This window comes from Microcebus murinus, chromosome 17 (assembly GCF_040939455.1).
Source record: "Microcebus murinus isolate Inina chromosome 17, M.murinus_Inina_mat1.0, whole genome shotgun sequence".
Classification (NCBI taxonomy): Eukaryota; Metazoa; Chordata; class Mammalia; order Primates; family Cheirogaleidae; genus Microcebus; species Microcebus murinus.
Genome location: NC_134120.1, coordinates 23012281 through 23035598, shown reverse-complemented (window position 1 = coordinate 23035598; position 23318 = coordinate 23012281). Strand labels below are relative to the sequence as shown.

Below are 23318 nucleotides of genomic sequence, written 5' to 3'. Positions count from 1 at the left end.
TTAATAAAACTCAAGGCCAGGCACAATGGTTCATCCCTGAAATCCCAACACTTTGGGAGGCTGAGGCAAGAGGATCACTTGAGGCCAGGAGTTCAAGACTATCCTGGGCATTATAGTGAGACCCCATCTCTACAAAAAATTTAAAAATTAGCCGAGCGTGGTGGTGTGTCCCCATAGTCCTAGCTACTCGGGAGACTGAGGCAGCAGGATCACATGAGCCCATGTGTTCAAGATTGCAGTGACCTATAATCATGCTACTGTACTCCAGCCTGGGTGATAGAGTGAGACTTCATCTCTAAAAAACAGATTAAATTAAATAATACAATTAAAAAGCTCAAAAACTGATCATCTGTATCCCCAGGATATAGAATATAATAAAATGTGAAAGTAAAATTCTGTTCAGATCATCACAAATCATTCTAATGAAAAATAGACACATAAAGCAATGTGGCTAGAGAGGAGGTTATCTGATCAGACAAAATTTTAAAGAATTTGTTTAAAAATATATATATGTATAAATATATATATATATATATATATTTGAGACAGGGTATTGCTCTGTTGCCAGGCTAGAGTGCAGTGGCATCATTAAGGTTCACTGCAACATCAAACCCCCAGGCTCAAGCCACCCTCCTACCTTAGCCTCCTGAGACTATAGGCATGCACCACCACACCAGTTAAGTTTTCTAATTTTTGTAGACATGTGGTTTTGCTATGTTGTCCAGGCTGGTCTTGAACTCCTAGGCTAAAGCAATCCTCCCAAGATGCTAGGATTACATGTGTGAGCCACCATGCCTGGTCGTAAAATTTTTTTGACCCTCCAGGACAAATCTCCAGGTTGAACACCAGTATTATGAATACTTCCATTTCACAGATCCTCACATGCTCAAGGACACATCCTTATGTACTGGCTCAAATCCTTCACTCTAAACTGCTAAGTTATACCAAACCCCTAAAATCAAGAGACTGGGCTTAATGAAGCTATAAAGTTCTATTAGGTTGCATAGCAAGTCACAGAAGCTAAAAATTGACCAGAAGGGAGAGACTATTTAGTCAGAACTTTTAATGTTACTAATGATTAAAGAGGCAAAGAAATGGGCCCAAAATCAATATGTTAGTAGCAAGTGCACAGTCTTTTTCCTTTACCAATGATTTTTAAAATTTGAGATTCCAGAGGCTCAGATATTTTTCTCTTTTGAAGTATACTTTTAACTATTTTGAAAAACAGAAATGCAAACACTCACACATACTGGCCTGTCCTGCCAGGAGAATTCATTTTTATGCAGACTTGGAAATTAAGTATAACTGAACTTTTTGATATGTGTCAAAAATCTGAAAAGATGGAGTTCTCCAGAATATTTTTTTAATCCAGGTCTACACATACATATTTTTAAAAATTGTACATAGGACACCTGTAATATTAATACCCTGGGAGGCCGAGGCAGGAGGATCACTTGAGGTAAGGGGTTTAAGACCAGCCTGAGCACGAGTGAGACCCCATCTCTCCAAAAATGGAAAAAATTAGCTAGGTGTGGTGGCATATGCCTATAGTCCCAGCTACTCAGGAGGATGAAGCAGGAGGATCACTGGAGTCCAGGAGTTTGAGGTTGCAGTGAGCTATGATGATGCCACTGTACTCTACCTGGGGTGACAGAGCAAGACTCTGTCTCAAAAAAAACCCAAAATTACATGGGAATAAGTATACCTTTACAGCATACTGGCTTTTGTGCTTAATAACTGCTAAGTTAACTAGCTCTATCTGCTGGATATGTGTTCCTGTCACAGCTTCAAGTCTGCAAGAAACCGCTGAACTTTCTCATTGTGATAAAATGTTGTAGCACCCTTGCTCATCCAAGTGTGGTTCACAGACTAGCAGCAATAGCATTATCTGGTAGCTTCCTGGAATTCCAAAATCACAGATCTACCCTACACCCACTGAAGTTGACAGTGCTTCTCAAAGTTCAATGTGCATTTAAATGACAGGGCATTCTTATTAAAATGCAAATTCTGACTGTACATGTGTGAAGCATAAACTGAAATTCTGCAGCTCTAACCTGTCTCCCAGGTACTGCTCACTGCTGTTGGTTAGAGAACCCCACTGTGAGTAACAAGGTGCAACATTTGTTCAAGTTAGGGAGTTTTTGTCCAGCCTTCATAATCAAGAATAGATATGTGATCGGATATTAGATATTGTTAGAGTTCCACTATTCCTATTTCAAGCTTTGGGTTTAGTTTAATGAAAGAATACCCTGAGATTTCAGGATAAACTGTTTAGAAAAAAAAAAAAGTTAACCTTTGCAAGTATATCTATATGGTACTTAACATTATCTAGCTATTGTAAATCAAAACCAAATATGGAAACAAACTAAACTGAGGCTGATATGACTACGACTGTCATTCAGAATCCCAACTTCAAAATCTTTGTTCATTCAACAGCCCCTTTATTACTGAATGACTTTGTAAGTAGTCATTTGAATTTATAAATGGTTAGCTATTTAAAAAACAAAGAAACAAACAAATAACTCTATGATGTTGGAAAAAGCAACCAGAATACTAGATTAATGTTATTAAATCTTTTTGTACCTTTTTCATTCATTCATTCATGCACCCCGTATTTACTGAGCTGCTCATATGTGCCCACCCTGTTTCGGGCACTTAGGAGGGACCTGCAAATGGAGCTCCCTGTCTCATGGAGCTTATATACCAAGACAGTTTCCACACTACTCTTTTTAATAAGATGGAAATTGGACCAATAAATTAACAAAATTAAATACACTCAATGATTTTAAATAATACTCCATAATAGACTCAAGATTCCAAAGTATCTCAATGGTAGGAACAAAGGAATTTAATAGGATCACATTAATAGATACAAACATGCTATGTTGAAGTTGAATGAGCTTCAGGAGTCAGAGCAACAGAGGGGATCAGACAGGAAAGCAGAAAAGTGTAATGGGACTAGACTGCAGAATCTGGCAAGGTTCAAATACCATCTCCACCGATGACCAGCTGTATGGCATTTGGCAACCTGCTTAACCTCCCCATGTCTGTTTCCTTATCTGTAAAATTGAGATAACAGTAGTGGTTAAGTAATAAAAAGCTAACTTATCTGACTCCAGAGCTTGAATTTGTAGCTGTCTATTAACTAAAATAGTTTCATAAAGAATGAAATGTCCCATCTCTAGAGTAAAATCTTGGTAACACTCAGATAAAGGTATTATTATAAAGGGGATTTCCATTTGGGATTCGAGATTAAACTTGCTTCCGAGCCCTGAAACAAACCTTCCAATACCTCACTAAAATACCCATGAGCCCTAAGATGCAACAACCAATGTGCAGAAAATATAAAGGATAGAGGACAAGTTAACAATACATGGGGATACAATGAACAAAATCTGTACTGAGGGAACCTCTACTACCCAGTTACTTTAATAAAGAAGTGGGGGGCAGCACTATAAGAAAAAAAAAATGTTGGGCCGGGCGCTGTGGCTCACGCCTGTAATCCTAGCTCTTGGGAGGCCGAGGCGGGCGGATTGCTCAAGGTCAGGAGTTCAAAACCAGCCTGAGCAAGAGCGAGACCCCGTCTCTACTATAAATAGAAAGAAATTAATTGGCCAACTGATATATATAGAAAAAATTAGCCGGGCATGGTGGCGCATGCCTGTAGTCCCAGCTACCCGGGAGGCTGAGGCAGAAGGATCACTCGAGCCCAGGAGTTTGAGGTTGCTGTGAGCTAGGCTGATGCCACGGCACTCACTCTAGCCTGGGCAACAAAGCGAGACTCTGTCTCAAAAAAAAAAAAAAAAAAAAAAAAAAATGTTAACCATGAATTCCATATCCCAAAAAATGAAGCCAATGGAGTTTGGAGGGACTTTACAGTGGAGAAACGTAACAAACACTACCGTAGCCCAGTGATCAATATCAACATTATGGCCGGGTGCGGTGGCTCATGCCTGTAATCCTAGCACTCTGGGAGGCCGAGGCGGGCGGATTGCTCAAGGTCAGGAGTTCGAAACCACCCTAAGCAAGAGCGAGACCCTGTCTCTACTATAAATAGAAACATATTAATTGGCCAACTAACATATATATAGAAAAAATTAGCCTGGCATGGTGGCGCATGCCTGTAGTCCCAGCTACTCGTGAGGCTGAGGCAGGAGGATTGCTTGAGCCCAGGAGTTAGTTTGAGGTTGCTGTGAGCGAGGCTGACGCCATGGCACTCACTCTAGCCTGGGCAACAAAGCGAGACTCTGTCTCAAAAAAAAAAAAAAAAATCAACATTATCAGTGATAAGTCATGTTAATATGATATACCCCTGATATGATGTGTTGAGAACACATCATATGGAGCACTTCACCTCCATGGTCTTCCTCCCAAAAACCTATAACCCAGTGTAACCATGAAGAAAACATCAGACAAACTCAAACTGAGGGACATTCAGGAAAATATCCTACTAGTGCTTTTCAAAGTTCTAAAAGTCATCAAAAATGCAGAAAATCTGAGAAAGTGTGATAGACCATAGAAGGCTAAGGAAACAAGACAACTGAATGTCATGCTACATCCTAGCTGGGATATGGAACAGAAAAGGAAAATTATGGAAAAGCTAGTAAAAATCTGACTAAATTGTGGAGTTTAGTTAATAGTATTAAATAATACACAGGCAAACCTTGAATTGCACTGTGCTTTACTGTACTTTGCAGATATTCCATTTTTTACAAATTGAAGGTTTGCAGCAACCCTGTGTTGAGCAAGTCGATAGGTGCCATTTTTCCAACAGTATGAGTTCTATGTGTCTCTGTGTCATATTCTGGTAATTTTCACAATATTTTAAACTTTTGCATTATTATTACAAGTGTTATAATGATCTATGATCAGTGATCTTTGATGTTGCTATTGTCACCAGCAAAAAGATTACAACTTGTTGAAGGCTCAGATAACATTAACATTTGTTAGCAATAAAGTATTTTTTACAAATTGAAGGTTCATGTTACATAACTTTTATATGGGAAACCAAAAAATTCGTGATTAGCTTTATTGCAATACTGACTTTATTTCAGTGGTCTGGAATGAAATCCACAATATCTCCAAGGTATGCCTCCTTAGTTGAGATAAATGTACCATGCAGAGGTGGAGAACCTGCAGCCCTACGGCCACATGTGGCCTTCTAGGTCTTTAAGTGCAGCTTTTTGAATGAATCCAAATTTTACAGAAAAAAATCCTTTTATTAAAAGGGTGCAGCAGAGAAATATGAAGCTTTTCTTGACTCCTTTGGTGCTTAAAAAAGAACAATCTTGAAATCAGAAGGCCGCAGGTTCCCCACCCCTACCGGGGTTGCAACATTTCTGTAAATCTACAGATATGGTAAATTTAAAAGTTTGATTTAAAAATCTCAGTAGGGCCAGGCGTGGTGGCTCATGCCTGTAATCCTAGCACTTTGTGAGGCCAAGGCCAGTGGATAGCTCAAGGTCAGGAGTTTGAAACGTTGAAACGAGCCTGAGCAAGAGTGAGACCCCGTCTCTACTAAAAATAGAAAGAAATTAACTGGACAACTAAAAATACATAGAAAAAATTAGCCGGGCATAGTGGCACATGCCTGTAGTCCCAGCTACTTGGGAGGCAGAGGCAGGAGGATTGGTTGAGCCCAGGAATTTGAGGTTGCTGTGAGCTAGGCTGATGCCACCGTACTCTAACTGGGATAAGAAAGTGAGACTCTGTCTCAAAAAATAAAATAAAATAAAATAAAATAAAAATCTCAGTAGATGGGTTTAATAGCTGATGGGACATACCAGAAGAAAAGATAAGTAAACTAAAGATAGGTTAATAGAAAATATCCTATTGACAGAGATAAAAAAAAGAATGTAAAAACAACAACAACAAAAAAAAGAGCCTAACAAACATATAGGACACGATGAAAATGTTTAACAAACGTGTAACAAAGGTCCCAAAAGAAGAGGAGAGACAGGCCAAAAACAACATATAAACAGATAATGGCTGAAAATTTTCCAGTAGTGATCAAAGACGCCAAATCGCTGATTTAAGAAGCTCTACGTCTAATGCTGATCTGAAAATCGAAAATAAAAAGTAAAAAAAATTAAGAAAATAAAATAATAAAAAAAAAAAAAAAGAAGCTCTACAGACCTCAAGCAGCAAAAAAACAAAGAAAACCTCTGCTCAGTACATCTAAAACTGCTAAAAACTAAAGGACAAAGAAGAAACCTTAACAGAAGCCAGAAGAAAAAAATTCCATTGTTTTCAAAGAAGCAACAATAGATTGACAGTTTTCTTTTCAACAAAAAAAGCCAGAAAACAACAGAACACCACCTTTAAAGTATGGAAAGGAAAGTAATGCCAACCTAGAATTCTATTCCCAACAAACATATCCTTCAAAAGCGAAGGAAAAAGAAAAACATTTTTAGGCCAAAAAACCCAAAAACCCAAGAGATGTGTTGCCAGCCAACTAGCACTTTTAAAAAAAAATTTTTTTAAAGGAAACTAAGCATATCCACATAGTCCTTAATGTTGACATACATTTATATTCATTGATGTCTCAAAGGAGGTTCATGACATACCAAGTGAAAATGACATTAAACAATATCTATATAAAATTATGTATATAATTCAATATACATAGAATACTCTGAAAAAAATCTTGTCATAAAAGATTACCAGTGATTACATCTGTGTTGTTTAATATGGAATGATTTTTACTTTAGCCATACCTCCATACTGTTGGAATTTTGGGCAATAAATATCTTTTTTTTTTTTTCTTTTGCTGTTCCCACAAGTATTTTTAAATATATAATATACTCCTGATATAATATCAAGTGAAAAATATAGATTAAAATAGTTGTGTGCAAGGGCTCATATATATATATATATATATATACACACACACATATATATGGTAGATAACATATATGTAAATTTATACCCATAGAATAAATAGAAGGCAATATATAAAAATATTAACAATGGCTTTGTTAGGGCTGTAGAATTATGAGCAATTACCACCTTTTTTACATTTGAGTATGTTTTCCACATTACATATAGTAAGTATTCCAATTTTTAAAATAAATTTTTTTTTATTTTTTCATTTCTTTAAATGTGTCATTTTGTTATATTTTACTCATTCCTCAGCCTACTGGCTAAGATCAAGTGAATTATTTTACCTTTTTCTTTGTTTTTCTTATTTAAGTTTTTCTATTTTTGTAAAAGTTTTATAAATTTTGACAAAAACCTAGGGTCACCTTAAAAGCCATCATCACAATAACTGCAGTGATATCACTGTTACATAAAATTCCTTAATTTTCAGCATTAAACTCCATAGGGCTTTTGAAAGCCAGTTCTATTTAGCACAAAATTTCTAAGCTACAGTAATTCAAGGTAACTACTATAATAACATCTCTATCATTATCAACATAATTTGTTTTTAAAAACAAAAATATTTCATCAAAGATTGTTTCTGGCAAAGTAAACTTATATGGGAATTATCCATATAGGTTATATGGAGCTTATCCAGATAGCTTGACTTAAAAACTCCCAAAGTGCTGAGATTATAGACTATGAGCCACCACATCCAGCCTTGTAGAGATATTTGTACACTTGTGTTCAAATAGCAGCACTATTGACAATAGCAGCACTATTGTCAATAGCCAAACGTGGAAGTAACCCAATTGTCTATCAACAGATGAACTGATAAACAAAATGTAATACATACATACAGTGGAATATTATTTAGCCTTTAAAAAGGAAATTTGGACATATGCTGCAATTTGGATAAACCCTGAAGACATTATGTTAAGTGAAATAAGCCAGCAACAAAAAGATAAATATTGTATGATTCCTTTTATATGAGATTCCTGGAGTAGTCAAATACATAGAGACAGAAAGCAGAATGGTGGGTGCCAGGGGCCAGGAAAAGAAGAATGAGGACTAAGTGTTTAGTCAGTACAGAGTTTCAGTTGGTCAAAACGAAACAGTTCTAGAGATGGATGGTGGTGATGGTTGCACAAATATGTGAATGTACTTCATACTATAGAACAGTGCATTTAAAAATGGTTAAAATTTGGCTGAGCGTGGTAGCTCACACCTGTAATCCTAGCACTCTGGAAGGCCAAGGCGGGAGAATCACTCAAGGTCAGGAGTTCAAGACCAATCTGAGCAATATAATACAAAGAGTATTATAACTTAAGTTTACAAACACGTTATCTTCAATTTTCAAAGCAACAATGCAATGTAAGTATAAGTATCTGCTTTTTTTTTTTTTGAGACAGAGTCTTGCTCTGTCCCTCAGGCTAGAGTGTAGTGGCATCATCATAGATAGCTCACTGCAACTTCATCATCATAGCTCACTGAGGCTCAAGCAAAGCTCCTGCCTCAGCCTCCCAGAATGCTAGCATTATAAGCGTCAGCTACACCTGGCCAATTATCTGCATTTTTTTAAAGCATATACATTCCTTTCCAATTGCTACCAATTTGAAATTAAAGCATTTGAGGAAAAGGCCTGAAAAAGATAACATTTTTGTTGATATAAATGGTAAATAGATGCTACACATTATGCTGGATATTAATGTTCTAATTTTTTCTTTACAAAAATCTTGTAAAATAGTTGGTCTTACCCTCAATTTAGATTAAGAAATTAAGGCTGAGCTAATAAATGGCACAGCTGAAATTAAAATCATAAAATGATTCCACATCCCATGCTCTTCACCATAACATCAAGTTGTTTCAGAGACGCTTCCTAATATATACCCCTAATGTGTTTTAAGGAGTAATAATTATTCTGGTTAACATAGCCAGTAACAGCATATACAGCCAGGGAAAATTGCAGGACAAACGGTCCTATATTGACGATGAGAACTGTCCACACAACTACAAAACTAACTTAATACTTCGCTTTTTTTGCAAAATTCACTAAAAGAACAGGCTGAAAGAGTGTCTATGGCTTAGCAGAGTCCATTATCACTACTATAAATAGAGATAGCCAACTATGTGTGTTATTACCATTGACTGAATGGTACCTTCTAATAGCACCAGTAAGTATCATGAATACAAATAATTATTATTACTGTTGTTATCATCATCAAAGAAGAAGAATCACTTCATTAATTCAATTCATATTATACTTTCAAATATTATAACAGAAAATTTGAAAAAAAATGCCCCTATACACATACACACACGCATATTCCCCCCTTACCTAAAGACCTGCAGACTGAAATGGTTGCCTCCTCCAAGAGTTTCAACTCGGTACTAGAGAGACAGAAGAAAGGTAATTAATAACTATAACACTAAAAAATACACATTAACCAGTTAAAGAAATATGTAAAATAAGAGAAAAATAATTTAGAAGAAAAACATGGTATACAGTAGTAAACAATAAAATCAGCAAAATAAAGTTAAGCTTCAATTTTCAATGTAATTAGAAAATTTATTATAATTCTAAAAAAGAGATGCCTAAAAGAGAAGAGCTGGAGGTATCCTACCTTTCAAGTATTTGGTCAGGGAGGAGAAAATTCAAGAAAGGCACTCCAAGGTAGACAGCACAAGGCAGGAGCTCTACATGCCCAATTCTAAAGGCAGTAGTGATTATGGTTATTTAGAAAAATGCCATTATTTCTAGGAGATGCATTATGTCTTTAATAAGTTTCAAATAGTATTTTCAACAAAAAAAGGAAAAGAAAAAAGGAATAAGACAAAAAATAAGAGATAATACATATATAAGCTTCAGTGGTTTACAAATATGTAGACAAAAACACAAACAGACATATACAAACATACAGAAACAGAGAGACAGGACAGACACAAACTGACACACGGAGAGGATGCACAGAGAAAGAAAGAAAACATGGAAGAGAACATCCTTCATGATATTGGCTTTGACAATCATTTCTTAGATATAATAGCAAAAGCACAGGCATCAAAAGATAAATAGATATGGTGGGCTTTATCAAAATTTAAAACTTCTGTGCATCAAAGTATACTATCAACAGAGTGAAAAGTCAACCCAAAGAATGAAAGAAAATATTTCAAAACATATATCTGATAAGGGATTGATATCCAGAATATAATTTAAAAACTCCTACAACTCAATGAAAAAACCCAGACAACCCAATTTAAAAATGGGCAAAGGACTTTAAATAGCCATTTCTCCAAAGAGGATACAGAAATGGACACTAAGCACATGAAAAGATGCTCAACAACACTAGTCATTAGAGAAATGCAAATTAAAACTGGAGTGATATACCACTTCACACCCATTAGGATGGCTACTATCCAAAAACAGGTGGGGGGAGCCCAAAAGTAGAAAATACCAAGTGTTGGGAAGGATGTGGAAAAATTGGGACACTTATACATTGCTGGTGGGCATATAAAACGGTAAAGCTGCTGTGGAAAAAAATACGGCAGTTCCTCAGAAAATTAAACACAAGGCCGGGCGCGGTGGCTCACGCCTGTAATCCTAGCACTCTGGGAGGCCGAGGCAGGTGGATCGCCCAAGGTCCGGAGTTCAAAACCAGCCTGAGCAAGAGTGAGACGCCGTCTCTACTATAAATAGAAAGAAATAAATTGGCCAACTAAAAATATATAGGAAAAAAAAAAATGAGCCAGGCATGGTGGCGCATGCCTGTAGTCCCAGCTACTCAGGAGGCTGAGGCAGAAGGATTGTTTGAGCCCAGGAGTTTGAGGTTGCTGTGAGCTAGGCTGACGCCGCAGCACTCTAGCCTGGGCAACAGAGTAAGACTCTGTCTAAAAAAAAATTTAAAAAAATTAAACACAAAATTATCATACCATATGATCCAGCAATTCCACTTCTGGGTATATGCCCAAAAGAAGTGAAAGCAGAGTCTTGAAGAGTTTTGTTTTTTTTTTTTTTGAGAGACAGGGGTCACTCTGGCACCCAGGCTGGAGGGCAGAACACAGTCATAGCTCACTGCAGCCTCAAATTCCTGGGTTCAAGTGATCCTCCCACTTCAGCTTCCTGAGTAGCTAAGATTACAGGCATGTGCCACCAGGCCCAGCTAATTTTTTAAAATGTTTTTGTAGAGACAGGTTCTCACCTATGTTGCCCAAGCTGGTCTCGAACTACTGGGCCTCAAGCGATCCTCCCACCTCAGCCTCCCAAAGTGCTGAGATTATAGACCATGCGCCACCACATCCAGCCTTGTAGAGATATTTGTACACTTGTGTTCATAGCAGCACTATTGTCAATAGCCAAGCGTGGAAGTAACCCAATTGTCTATCAACAGATGAACTGATAAACAAAATGTAATACATACATACAGTGGAATATTATTTAGCCTTTAAAAAGGAAATTTGGACATATGCTGCAATTTGGATAAACCCTGAAGACATTATGTTAAGTGAAATAAGCCAGCAACAAAAAGATAAATATTGTATGATTCCTTTTATATGAGATTCCTGGAGTAGTCAAATACATAGAGACAGAAAGCAGAATGGTGGGTGCCAGGGGCCAGGAAAAGAAGAATGAGGACTAAGTGTTTAGTCAGTACAGAGTTTCAGTTGGTCAAAACGAAACAGTTCTAGAGATGGATGGTGGTGATGGTTGCACAAATATGTGAATGTACTTCATACTATAGAACAGTGCATTTAAAAATGGTTAAAATTTGGCTGGGCGTGGTAGCTCACACCTGTAATCCTAGCACTCTGGAAGGCCAAGGCGGGAGAATCGCTCAAGGTCAGGAGTTCAAGACCAACCTGAGCAAGAGTGAGATCTCATCTCTACTAAAAATAGAAAGAAATTAGCTGGACAACTAAAAATATATAGAAGGCCGGCGCGGTGGCTCAAGCCTGTAATCCTAGCTCTCTGGGAGGCTGAGGCGGGCGGATTGCTCGAGGTCAGGAGTTCGAAACCAGCCTGAGCAAGAGCCAGACCCCCGTCTCTACTGTAAATAGAAAGAAATTAATTGGCCAACTAATATATAAAGGAAAATGAGCCAGGCATGGTGGCGCATGCCTGTAGTCCCAGCTACTTGGGAGGCTGAGGCAGAAGGATTGCTTGAGCCCAGGAGTTTGAGGTTGCTGTGAGCTAGGCTAACGCCACGGCACTCACTCAGGCCTAGGCAACAAAGCGAGACTCTGTCTCAAAAAAAAAAAAAAATTCTCTGGCCGGGCGCTGTGGCTCACGCCTGTAACCCTAGCTCTTGGGAGGCTGAGGCGGGCGGATTGCTCAAGGTCAGGAGTTCAAAACCAGCCTGAGCAAGAGCGAGACCCCGTCTCTACTATAAATAGAAAGAAATCAATTGGCCAACTGATATATATATAAAAAATTAGCCGGGCATGGTGGCACATGCCTGTAGTCCCAGCTACCAGGGAGGCTGAGGCAGAAGGATCGCTCGAGCCCAGGAGTTTGAGGTTGCTGTGAGCTAGGCTGACGCCACGGCACTCACTCTAGCCTGGGCAACAAAGCGAGACTCTGTCTCAAAAAAAAAAAAAAAAAAAATATATAGAAAAAATTAGCCAGGCATGGTGGACATGCCTAGTCCCAGCTACTCAGGAGGCTGAGGCAGGAGGATTGCTTGAGCCCAGGAGTTTGAGGTTGCTGTGAACTAGGCTGACACCACGGCACTCTATCCCAGGCAACAGAGCAAGACTCTGTCTCAAAAAAATAAATAAATAAAAGTAAATAAAAACAGTTAAAATTAGAAACTTTATGTCATATGTATTTCACTGCAATGTTTTTAAAGGTACATTCCAACTCTAGTTCAACTACTTAATGGATACATGACTTTGGGCTCCCTTCTTAACTGTATATCTTAGTTTCCTCATATATAAAACAGAGATAACAGTACCTTTATAAGATTGTTATTATGATTAAACCATATAATATATGTAAAGTGTTTAGAACAGTGCCTGGCACAAAGTAAGCCCTCAAGAAGTGATAGCTATTCTGTCAGATTTGCTTCTGGGTTCTCCATTCCTTTACGTTGGTCCATATGTCTCTTTTTACATCAACACCATGCTGTTTTCATTACTATTGCTTTGTAATATATTTGAAGTCAGGTATTGTGATGCCTCCAGCTTTTTATCTTTTTGGTCAGGATTGCTTTAGGTATTTGGGTCTTTTGTGATTCCATACAAATTTCAGGATTGTTTTTCTAATTCTGTGAAAATTTTCATTGGTATTTTGATAGATTTTGCACTGAATCTGTAGATTGCTTTGGGTAGTATGGACATTCAAAAAATACTGATTCTGGCTGGGCAAGGTGGCTCACGCCTGTAACCCTAGCACTCTGGGAGGCCGAGTTGGGCAGATTGCTTGAGGTCAGGAGTTTGAAACCAGCCTGAGCAAGAGCAAGACCCCATCTCTACTATAAATAGAAAGAAATTAATTAGCCAGCTAATATACATTAAAAAAATTAGCCAAGCATGGTGGCGCATGCCTGTAGTCCCAGCTACTCGGGAGGCTGAGGCAGTAGGATCGCTTGAGCCTAGGAGTTTGAGGTTGCCATGAGTTAGGCTGACACCACGGCACTCACTCTAGCCTGGGCAACAAAGTGAGACTGTCTCAAAAAAAAAAAAAAAAAAAAAATCGACAAACGCATGATGTCTTTTCATTTATTTGTGTCCTCTTCAATTTATTTCCTCAAAATTTTATAGTTTTCATCACAGAGATCTTTTACATTCTTGGTTAAATTTATTTCTAGGTATTTTACTTTTTTTGTAGCTAACTATAAATGGGATTGCTTTCTTGATTTCTTTTTCAAATAGTTCAACAGAATAGAAAATCCAGAAATAAATCCACACATTTACAGTCAACTGAATTTCAACAAAGGCATCAAGAACGCACATTAGTGAAAGGACAGTCTCTTCAAAAAATGGTGTTGGGAAGACTGGGTAGGCAGAGGCATGGCAGTCATGGACAGCCATCAACACAGGAGTTCAGTCTCTCAACTTTCAACAGAAAGGTACTGGGTACTCACAAAACAAAAACAAAAACAGGGCTCTGACTTGTATGTAATACAGTATTAGCTGGAAACGGGATTAATCCCAACATACAATGGTGAGGGTGCTCTGAATATCACTTTTTCCAGGAAGCCTTCTTTGATCACCTAAGATGATGATCAAAGGTAAGAAACTTAGTCTCTGCCCCACAGCACCTAATCATACAACTGAGCACGGGGTACTGAGACTGCCCAGTGACTTGCCAGTGGCCCCCACTAGATTGTGGGCTCCTTCTTCATCACAGTGTCCCAGGCTGGTTCAAAGCAGGTAGCTATTAATAATAAAAATATACTGAATGAATAAATGTCACTGTCAGACACTTCATTACTAAAGGACAAAATTACTTCCCCTTGCTCTTTAAGGAACACTTCCCAGTTTCCAGCCCTCAAGGCAAGGTCTGCCTCTCAAGTTTAAATTGTTATTAAAATACTTTTTAAAAAGACATTTGTTTTCTTTTTTTTTTTTTTTTTAACATGGGAAATGGTATCTGAGACATTTGTTTTCAAATGTAAAAGAGCACATCTTTTTGAAGCCATCTGATTTCTTTTTTTTTTTTTTTTTTTTTTTTTGAGACAGAGTCTCACTTTGCTGTCCAGGCTAGAGTGAGTGCCGTGGCGTCAGCCTAGCTCACAGCAACCTCAAACTCCTGGGCTTGAGTGATCCTTCTGCCTCAGCCTCCCGAGTAGCTGGGACTACAGGCATGCGCCACCATGCCCGGCTAATTTTTTATATATATATCAGTTGGCCAATTAATTTCTTTCTATTTATAGTAGAGACGGGGTCTCGCTCTTGCTCAGGCTGGTTTTGAACTCCTGACCTTGAGCAATCCGCCTGCCTCGGCCTCCCAAGAGCTAGGATTACAGGCGTGAGCCACAGCGCCCGGCCTCATCTGATTTCTTTGTCAGAATTATCCCATTGCACTTGGAAAGCTCCCCCTTGTGTTAAGCCAGTCGGCACCTGCCATTCTGTGATTAGGCCCACCAGGCCCGGGTCCCCCTACACATGGCCACGATCTGAAACAGCACCATTGCCACCACTTCCTTCAAGGGTCACCGCTGTGAGGGAGAAGCCTCTCCAGTGCCCAGATAATAAGCTCCATGAGAATAGGGAAAATCTCATTCACTCATACATTCCCAACTATGCCTGGTACAGCAGTGCAGCCAGAAGAAGAACACTTGGTAATTATCTATTAAATAAAGGAGTCATAGAGCTCTGTTTGTTGCAGTATGCCTGCAATTTCTACACTCTGAAGTGTTACTTATTTCTACAAAGGAAATCAGCCAGGCACATCCCTGCCAAAAGCAACACATTGATTGTTATAATAGAATTCCTTTCCTCTCGTCCCTCCATCCTCCAATTTTCTAAACTTCTTGGAACATTTTGAGAATAATATGCTTTCCCATTTTTGATTTAGAACTATAATGAGGTGGTAAGCAACTAGGGTGGCTGGTAACTGTTGCTGCCTGTTATAGGCATCTATGCACAGTACTGTTTTAGTTAAACAAATGAGCTCAGATGTTCTGGCGGCAGGCAACTAACAAATCATCATTTGCAGTAAATAAAAGTAATATGGAACTGCAAAAATATGCCAATGTTTCCAAGACAATACAATTAGAAACCAAATGTTTCTGAAGGCAGATTTGGGGCAATCAAAACATGCAAAAAGAGGGCAAAAAGGCAGGAGTCAAATATTCATATTCATTCAGATTACATAAATCAGTACACATGGCGTACTTCAAAGTTATGTACAAAGAAATTCCATACCTCCAGGTCAATTGGAAAACTGTCAATAATGAGAGATTAGAAATAAATACTTAAAACTAGTATTCTCTTAAGCAAACTTGCTAAACAAATCAAACTAGATAACCATATAGAGCCAATGACCAAATGTGACTATCTGAAGCAATCCTTACAGATATCTTCTCAGAGCATGGCCACACTGTCATTCTGGCAGCAATGTAAACACAGAGTAGGAATCTCAGTTTTATTTTTTTATTGATACATAATAATTGTACATATTATGGGGTATATGTGATACTTTGATACACGTATACAATGTGCAATGATCAAATCAGAGTAATTTAGATTTCCATCACCTCAAACATTTATCATGTCTTTGCATCAGTTTTACTGGTAAAATCCCAATGAGCAATGAAACCTAAAGACTGGAGAGGTATGCCCAAGAATCTCACATACACACACACACACCCATACCCCTCAAGAAAATGTAAAACAGGTCTAAGGATTTTCCTATGGTTTTAAGAAATTTCTTTGGTCTACACTGAAGTAAATTTCTTTGGTCTACACTGAAGATAATTCAGCAAGGAAAGTGGTTATTAAAATTCCCACAACCATAGGGACGATCTTAGCCATTACCACTGCCATGTCTGGGCTACGTTCTAAGTCTACTCGCTTCCTTACTTTGCTTTCATGAAGAGAATCTCCCTAGAGAGAGAGAGCTGTCATCAACCTCAACCTCACACCTTCCACACACTTCCACTACAAAATTCAAACAATGAATACCAATAGTCCAGCCAAGTTATTTCCAAGTTACATCTCAAATAATAAATGTATTCTATGCCACCTCTGCTGGGTCTGCCAACACACATCATGCCAAAGTTAAGTTGCTGAGGGGTGTAGGTAGCAGAGAAGACTGGCAAGGTAAAACAGAGCAAAGCAGTGAAGAATCTTAATACCATGTTAAGGAGTTTGGATTTTATCCTACATATAATGGGGGAGTCATTAAGCACAAAATCAAAAATACACACTACACATGTAGCAGCAACAAAGTGCCCCAGATAGTTAAATATCGGGCCCTGGCTACAACCACCCTGAGATTTTTAGCAAAAAAAAAAAAAAGATAATTAGACCAACAAAATACTAATAATGCCTCTACTAGTGCATATGATAAAGCCTAACCATGTGCTCACAAGAATCATTATATAATTAATCACCACTGCTGCCAAGTGTCAGGCCAGCAGAGTTGGATGAACCACTGTTCACAGTCAAATACAACATCTTTAAAATTTTTAGTTTAATTCCACTAACATTATATACCAAATTGAAACAACAGGAAGGAATTCCAACATCAAGAATACAGAATGTCTCTGCACTCACTGGATTCATAGGCTGGACATTTGCAAAACATATACCCACGTGTATTACCTCTCAATTTAACCACCATCAATCAGCAAAACTCATGTACATGGCTCACATGGATTTCCAATCATGTTACCCATTGCTGAAAACAATGTATGTCCCCACTATAATGGAAAGAGTACAGTTTTTGAAGCTGCATATTTTTTCCAGCTTCCTCATTTCCTATTGGTATAACCTAATCACATTACTTTGAGAACCTCTAATCCCTCATCTGTAAAATGGAGGTAAGAACACCACCATCTCATAGGGTAGTTGTAAGGACTATGTGCCAGTGTGTGAAGAAAAGTGCCCAGCTCAATAAATGTGAGTTCCCTAATCCCCCAACAACAAAAAACAAGTATTAAACTGTAAAATTTGCATATATTTATTCCTTAACACACTTAGAAGTAATTTACCAACTTTTTCCAGTCTTCACCCAGTTGAGAAGGAAGGAAGTATTAATATAAAACATCATTTAGGAATTTTGAAGTGGTTACACATTTTGAAATAGTACCAAGGCAGCTGCATCAAACAACTATGGGTGATCTGCTTTGATTCTCTTTACATTAATATTTTATTGGAAGTATAGCCCTAGTGAATTACAAAAGATATCAATATTTCGTAGTTACCTAGAAAAATTTCTCAGTATTAAGTAGCTTATATTTATATGATGCTTTATAGTTTACAAAGTGGTTCTGCATACATTACAACATTTGATCCTCACAACCATCTTGTGAAAAAGAAACAGAAGATAGTATTTCTATTCTATAGATGAGATAATGGCATTAAAAAGAAAATACATGCACACTGAACAAAAAAAAAAAAAGAAAATACTGATAGTAAATGATATAACAGAGACTTAAATCTAAGAAATTTTTACTTTTTAAAAGAAAATGGCTTTTGTTTTTTATTATTGTAAAGCTGAACCATGCTAAAACCACAATGAGGTTAAGACTACACACCTATCAGAATCACAAAAATAAAAAACTGACAACATCAAATGCCAACAAGGAGGCAGGAAAATTGGATCTCTCATACATTGCTGCTGGGATGATATGGCCACTCTAGAAAATGATTTGGCAGTTTCATATAAAACTAAATATGCACTTACCATACAACTCAGCAACTGTACTCTCAGGCATTTACCTCAAAGAAATGAAAACTTATTAACTCAAAAACTTGTACATAAATGTTCATGGCAGCTTTATTCATCATAGCCAAAAAGTGGAAACAATCCAAATATCCTTCAACGGGTGATTGTTTAAACAAACTATGGTACATCCACAATACAGAATAATATGTAGCAATTAAAAAGGAATGAACTATTGAAACACAAATTCAAAGGATCTCAAGGACACTATGCTGAGTGAAAAGAGCCAATGCCAAAATGTTACATATTATATAATTCCATTTACATAACATTCTTGAAATAAAAATAGGGAGATGTAAAATTGATTAGTGGCTGCCAGGGGTTAGGGATGGAGGCAGAAAAGAGAGGACAGATGTGGCTATAAGGGACTATAAAAGGAAAGCACTGTATCTTTTTTTTTTTTTTTTTAGGAGACAGAGTCTCACTTTGTCAATCCAGACTGGAGCACAGTGGCATAATCACAACTCACTGCAGCCTTGAACTCCTGGGCTCAAGCAGTTCTCCCACCTTAGCCTCCAGAGTAGCTAAGACTGCAGGCATGACTCACTGTGCCCAGCTAGCACTGTATCTTAAGTGTGATATAATCTATACATATGAAAAAATTGTATAAAGCTATATATATACACACAAATGAATGCCTGTATAAATAACTGCTGAAATCTCAATGAATTCTGGGGATTGTACCAATGTCAATTTCCTGGTTTTGATACTATACTATCGTTATATAAGGTGTTATGTTCTGGGAAACTCGGTAAAGGATGCTAGGGACCTCCCTGTACATTTTTTACAACCTCTTGTGAATGAAATTATTTCATAATAAATTTTAAAAACCGAACCAGTAATCCCAGCACTTTGGTAGGCTGAGGAAGGATGATCATTTGAGCCTAGGAGTTCAAGACCAGCCTGGGCAACACAGCAAGACCCAGTCTCCACAAAACATAAGAAAAATTAGCCAGGCAGGGTGGCACATGTCTACAGTCTCAGCTACTTGGGAGGCTGAGGTAGGAGGATCAGTTGAGCCCAGGAGTTTGAAGCTGCAGTGAGCTATGATCATGCCACTGCACTCCAGCCTGGGTGACAGAGCAAGACTTTATCTCTAAAAAAGATAAAAATAAAAATAAAAAACTGAACCATAAAAAAATCATATAAAAAATTTAAATAAATATACACATTTTAAAAATACACACTTATACAATTTTGCATGAAGAAGATTATGCTATACAAATGATTTTATAACTAACTTTAGATCCTTTTCCATAACTATAATAGCTATATTTTGTTCCAGAATGCAGATGCATCCATTTTTATTTGCTTATTTATCTAATCTCCTTACTAGTGGACATTTGTTCATAATTTTCTGCTATCATAAACATTGCTATGAACTTTTTTTTTTTCCTTGAGACAGGGTCTCGCTCTGTCACCCTGGCTAGAGTGCAGTGGCATCATCGTAGCTCACTGCAACCTCAAATTCCTGGGCTCAAGCAATTCTCCTGCCTCAGCCTCCAGAGTAGCTGCAACTACAGGCACGTCCCACCATGCCCAGCTATACTCTGAATGTCTTTACATATGTCTTTCTATATATATTTCTGAACTTGTTCAATTATCTCCTTAACATAAAATATAGGTGTGCAATTGCTAAGTCAATGAATACTTCTGTTTTGATGAATATTGCAAATTACATTCCAGAAAGATTTAGCCAATTACCCTCCAATAGTGCATAACTGTGGCTTATACTCTCCCACATATTGCTAAAGTTGCAAAATTACAAACTCGGACCTTTTGACACCAAATCCAATGATCTTTATACTCAGATAAGTATGTGATGACAGTAAGCAAGCATAAGAAGTTTTATTATAAACACAGACTTTTCTCCTCAAAAAATGGCCTACAGAGAGGAATTCATAAAGCATATGAGTCTAACTAGCAAATTATTACCATGCCACTATAAATTTAGAATGAACTCCATTCAACACCACCTAAATTCTTTAGCTGTACTAGGCAAAATAACATGGGGCCAGGGCACATCAATATTGTACAGAGTTTACAACCTTTTTGGACTTAAAGTGACAACATGACAAACACCTCTGGCCTTATCTTAAGAATGGTCTAGTGAACAGGATACCAAAATGTTCAGATGTGACAGAAAAAGTAAAAATTTTCCAAATATTAAGTAAAAAATTGTAGATTTTTTTCATTATAAAGATAGATTGAATATACTGTCACTTAAGTAGAAAATGCATCCAAATGTCATCAGCCATAATTCAGGAGGTGACAGAAGAGAAACAACCCTGGCCTTGATGGGTAGACCTATTCTCCACCACAACCTCAGGGGAGATGCCCCCATTAGTTCATGAATGAAAGAATAAAAAGTCCAGAGCGTGGTGCTCAAGCATGCATCCCTTTCGTAATCAACAGATACCACTGTTAGATGTCAAGCAGCTTTCCCAGCCTGACAAATAAGAAAGAACATTTGCTGCTAGGGGGAAAAAGCTACATTCATATAAAACTTGTAGTTCAAGAATTCAATACACGGCCAGGCTCGGAGGCTCACGCCTGTAATCTTAGCACTCTGGGAGGCCGAGGAGGGAAGCTCAGGAGTTCAAGACCAGCCTAAGCAAGAGCGAGACCTCATCTCTACTAAAAATAGAAAGAAATTATCTGGACAACTAAAAATATAGAGAGAAAAACTTAGGCCGGGCGCGGTGGCTCACGCCTATAATCCTAGCACTCTGGGAGGCCAAGGAAGGCAGATTGCTCAAGGTCAGGTGTTCGAAACCAGCCTGAGCAAGAGCGAGACCCCGTCTCTACTATAAATAGAAACATATTAATTGGCCAACTAATATATAGAGAAAAAAATTAGCCGGGCATGGTGGCACATGCCTGTAGTCCCAGCTACTAGGGAGGCTGAGGCAGGAGGATCGCTTGAGCCCAGGAGTTTGAGGTTGCTGTGAGCTAGGCTGACGCCATGGCACTCACTCTAGCCTGGGCAACAAAGTGAGACTCTGTCTCAAAAAAAAAAAAAAAAAGAGAGAGAGAAACTTAGCTGGGCATGGTGGTGCATACCTGCAGCCTCAGCTACTTGGGAGGCTGAGGCAGGAGGATCGCTTGAGCCCAGGAGTTTGAGGTTCCTGTGAGCTAGGCTGACAGCCACAGCACTCTAACCCGGGCAACAGAGCTATACTCTTGTCTCAAAAAAAAAAGAATTCAATTTTCCACAACCAAAATAAATACATAACGTGGGTCATCTAATAAACCAAATATCTATTCCTGATAATTGTCACATATGAAAATACACAAGAGTTACTTAGAGTATTGTCATCAATTGGCACAGCAGGTCAGTCAGGCTACAGTTTGCAAGTAAACTACTCACAATACACTTAAGCTGATAACTGATGCTCTGTAACCTATATCATGGAGCCAAAATGCAGTCTGAAAGAATGGTTTGTGCCCCTTTAGTGGTTTCTACCATCCAATTCCTTCTGCCTTTGACAACTCTCTCTGTTTCTACCAACCCATCTGCCTCTTTCTTCATCTGTCTACACTGGATTTTTAAGTAACATAAGAAGTAACAGTGGACATTGCCAGGCCATGTGCTGGTCCACAGTGATTAAAGAAATAACAGAGCCAGGCGTGGTGCCTCACACCTGTAATCCTAGCACTCTGGGAGGCTGAGGCGGGAGGATCGCTCAAGGTCAGGAGTTCAAGACCAGCCTAACCAAGAGTGAGACCCCGTCTCTACTAAAAAATAGAAAGAAATTAGCTTGACAACTAAAAATATACAGAGAAAAGTAGCCGGGCATGGTGGTGCATGCCTGTAGTCCCAGCTACTCAGGAGGCTGAGGCAAAAGGATTGCTTGCACCCAGGAGTTTGAGGTTGCTGTGAGCTAGGCTGATGCCATGGCACTCTAGCCCAGGCAAGAGCCAGACTCTGTCTCAAAAAAAAAAAAGAAATAAGAGGTTGACACTATACAATTCATCCATGTAACAACAAAAAAAAAAAAACCCACTTGTATCCCCTAAATCTATTGAAATAAAAAAGAAAGAAATAAGAGGTTGAATAATATATCGTTTTTTAAAAGAAGCTTACCAATTGGTTGTAGAGTAACACTGCAACCTAAAAAGTCTTACCATATTCTCAAAGAAGTAATTTGGTCCCCACATAAAATTAGATCTTTAAAATTTTTTATGCAATAGAGAAAACTTATTTAAAAAAAAAAAACTAAAATTGCAACTAAGTACACACTTAGCAGGACTTTATTGATTTGAACTCCACTAATTCAGAAATTTGGACTCTGGCTAAAACTGAGTTGAAACTGATCTTTGTGTTATAATTCACACTTGATCTTAGCCAAAAGACCGAGAAGCAATTGTGCTATACTTTAAAGAAAGTATTTCAACAAGAGGAGATTTAGAAAAACTATTATTTTACCTTCTACAAAACAAATGTGTTTAAAGATGTTAACATATTATTGTTGACATGCAAATAAATTTGCTGAAATAGCCTGCATTTTTTATAGTCCTATATACACTATTCAAAGTTCTTTCACCTTGATTATCTCATTTGATTTCTTTTAACCTAAGAAAAGCTTACTGAAGAAGCTTACCCTGAGAAGCTTACTGAAGAAATAGAAGTATCCTCATTTTACAAGTGACAGAAATAAAGAAGCTAAGTAACATGTTCAAGGTTACAATATAAGAATAAACACCTCTAACCTCTAGTTTAATATCTTTTAATATGTATAATATTAATTTAGATCATTTTTATTCAAGCAAATCCACATAATACCAATCTAGAAACACTCCACCAACTGCTTGGAATTTCTATATATAATTAAAAGAAGTTTTCTCATACATGTAAGAATTATTTGTTATAAAAATTGGCCAGGTGCGGTGGCTCATGCCTGTAATCCTAGCACTCTGGGAGGCCAAGGCAGGCGGATTGCTTGAGGTCAGGAGTTCAAAACCAGCCTGAGCAAGAGCAAGAGCCCGTCTCTATTAAAAATAGAAAGAAATTAATTGGCCAACTAATATATATATATAGACAAAAAATTAGCCGGGCATGGTGGTGCAT

General features: G+C 37.9%; 1 protein-coding gene across 2 annotated transcripts in view; it reads right to left on the bottom strand.

Moving 5' to 3' along the window:
• Positions 1-23318, bottom strand: part of DYM (dymeclin) — a 351414-nt gene that overhangs the window by 291064 nt on the left and 37032 nt on the right. For both annotated transcript variants that reach the window (XM_075993890.1, XM_012769895.3), the window contains exon 3: positions 9197-9249. In XM_075993890.1, the coding sequence (XP_075850005.1) occupies positions 9197-9249 (53 nt within the window). The remainder of the gene's footprint in view (positions 1-9196; positions 9250-23318) is intronic.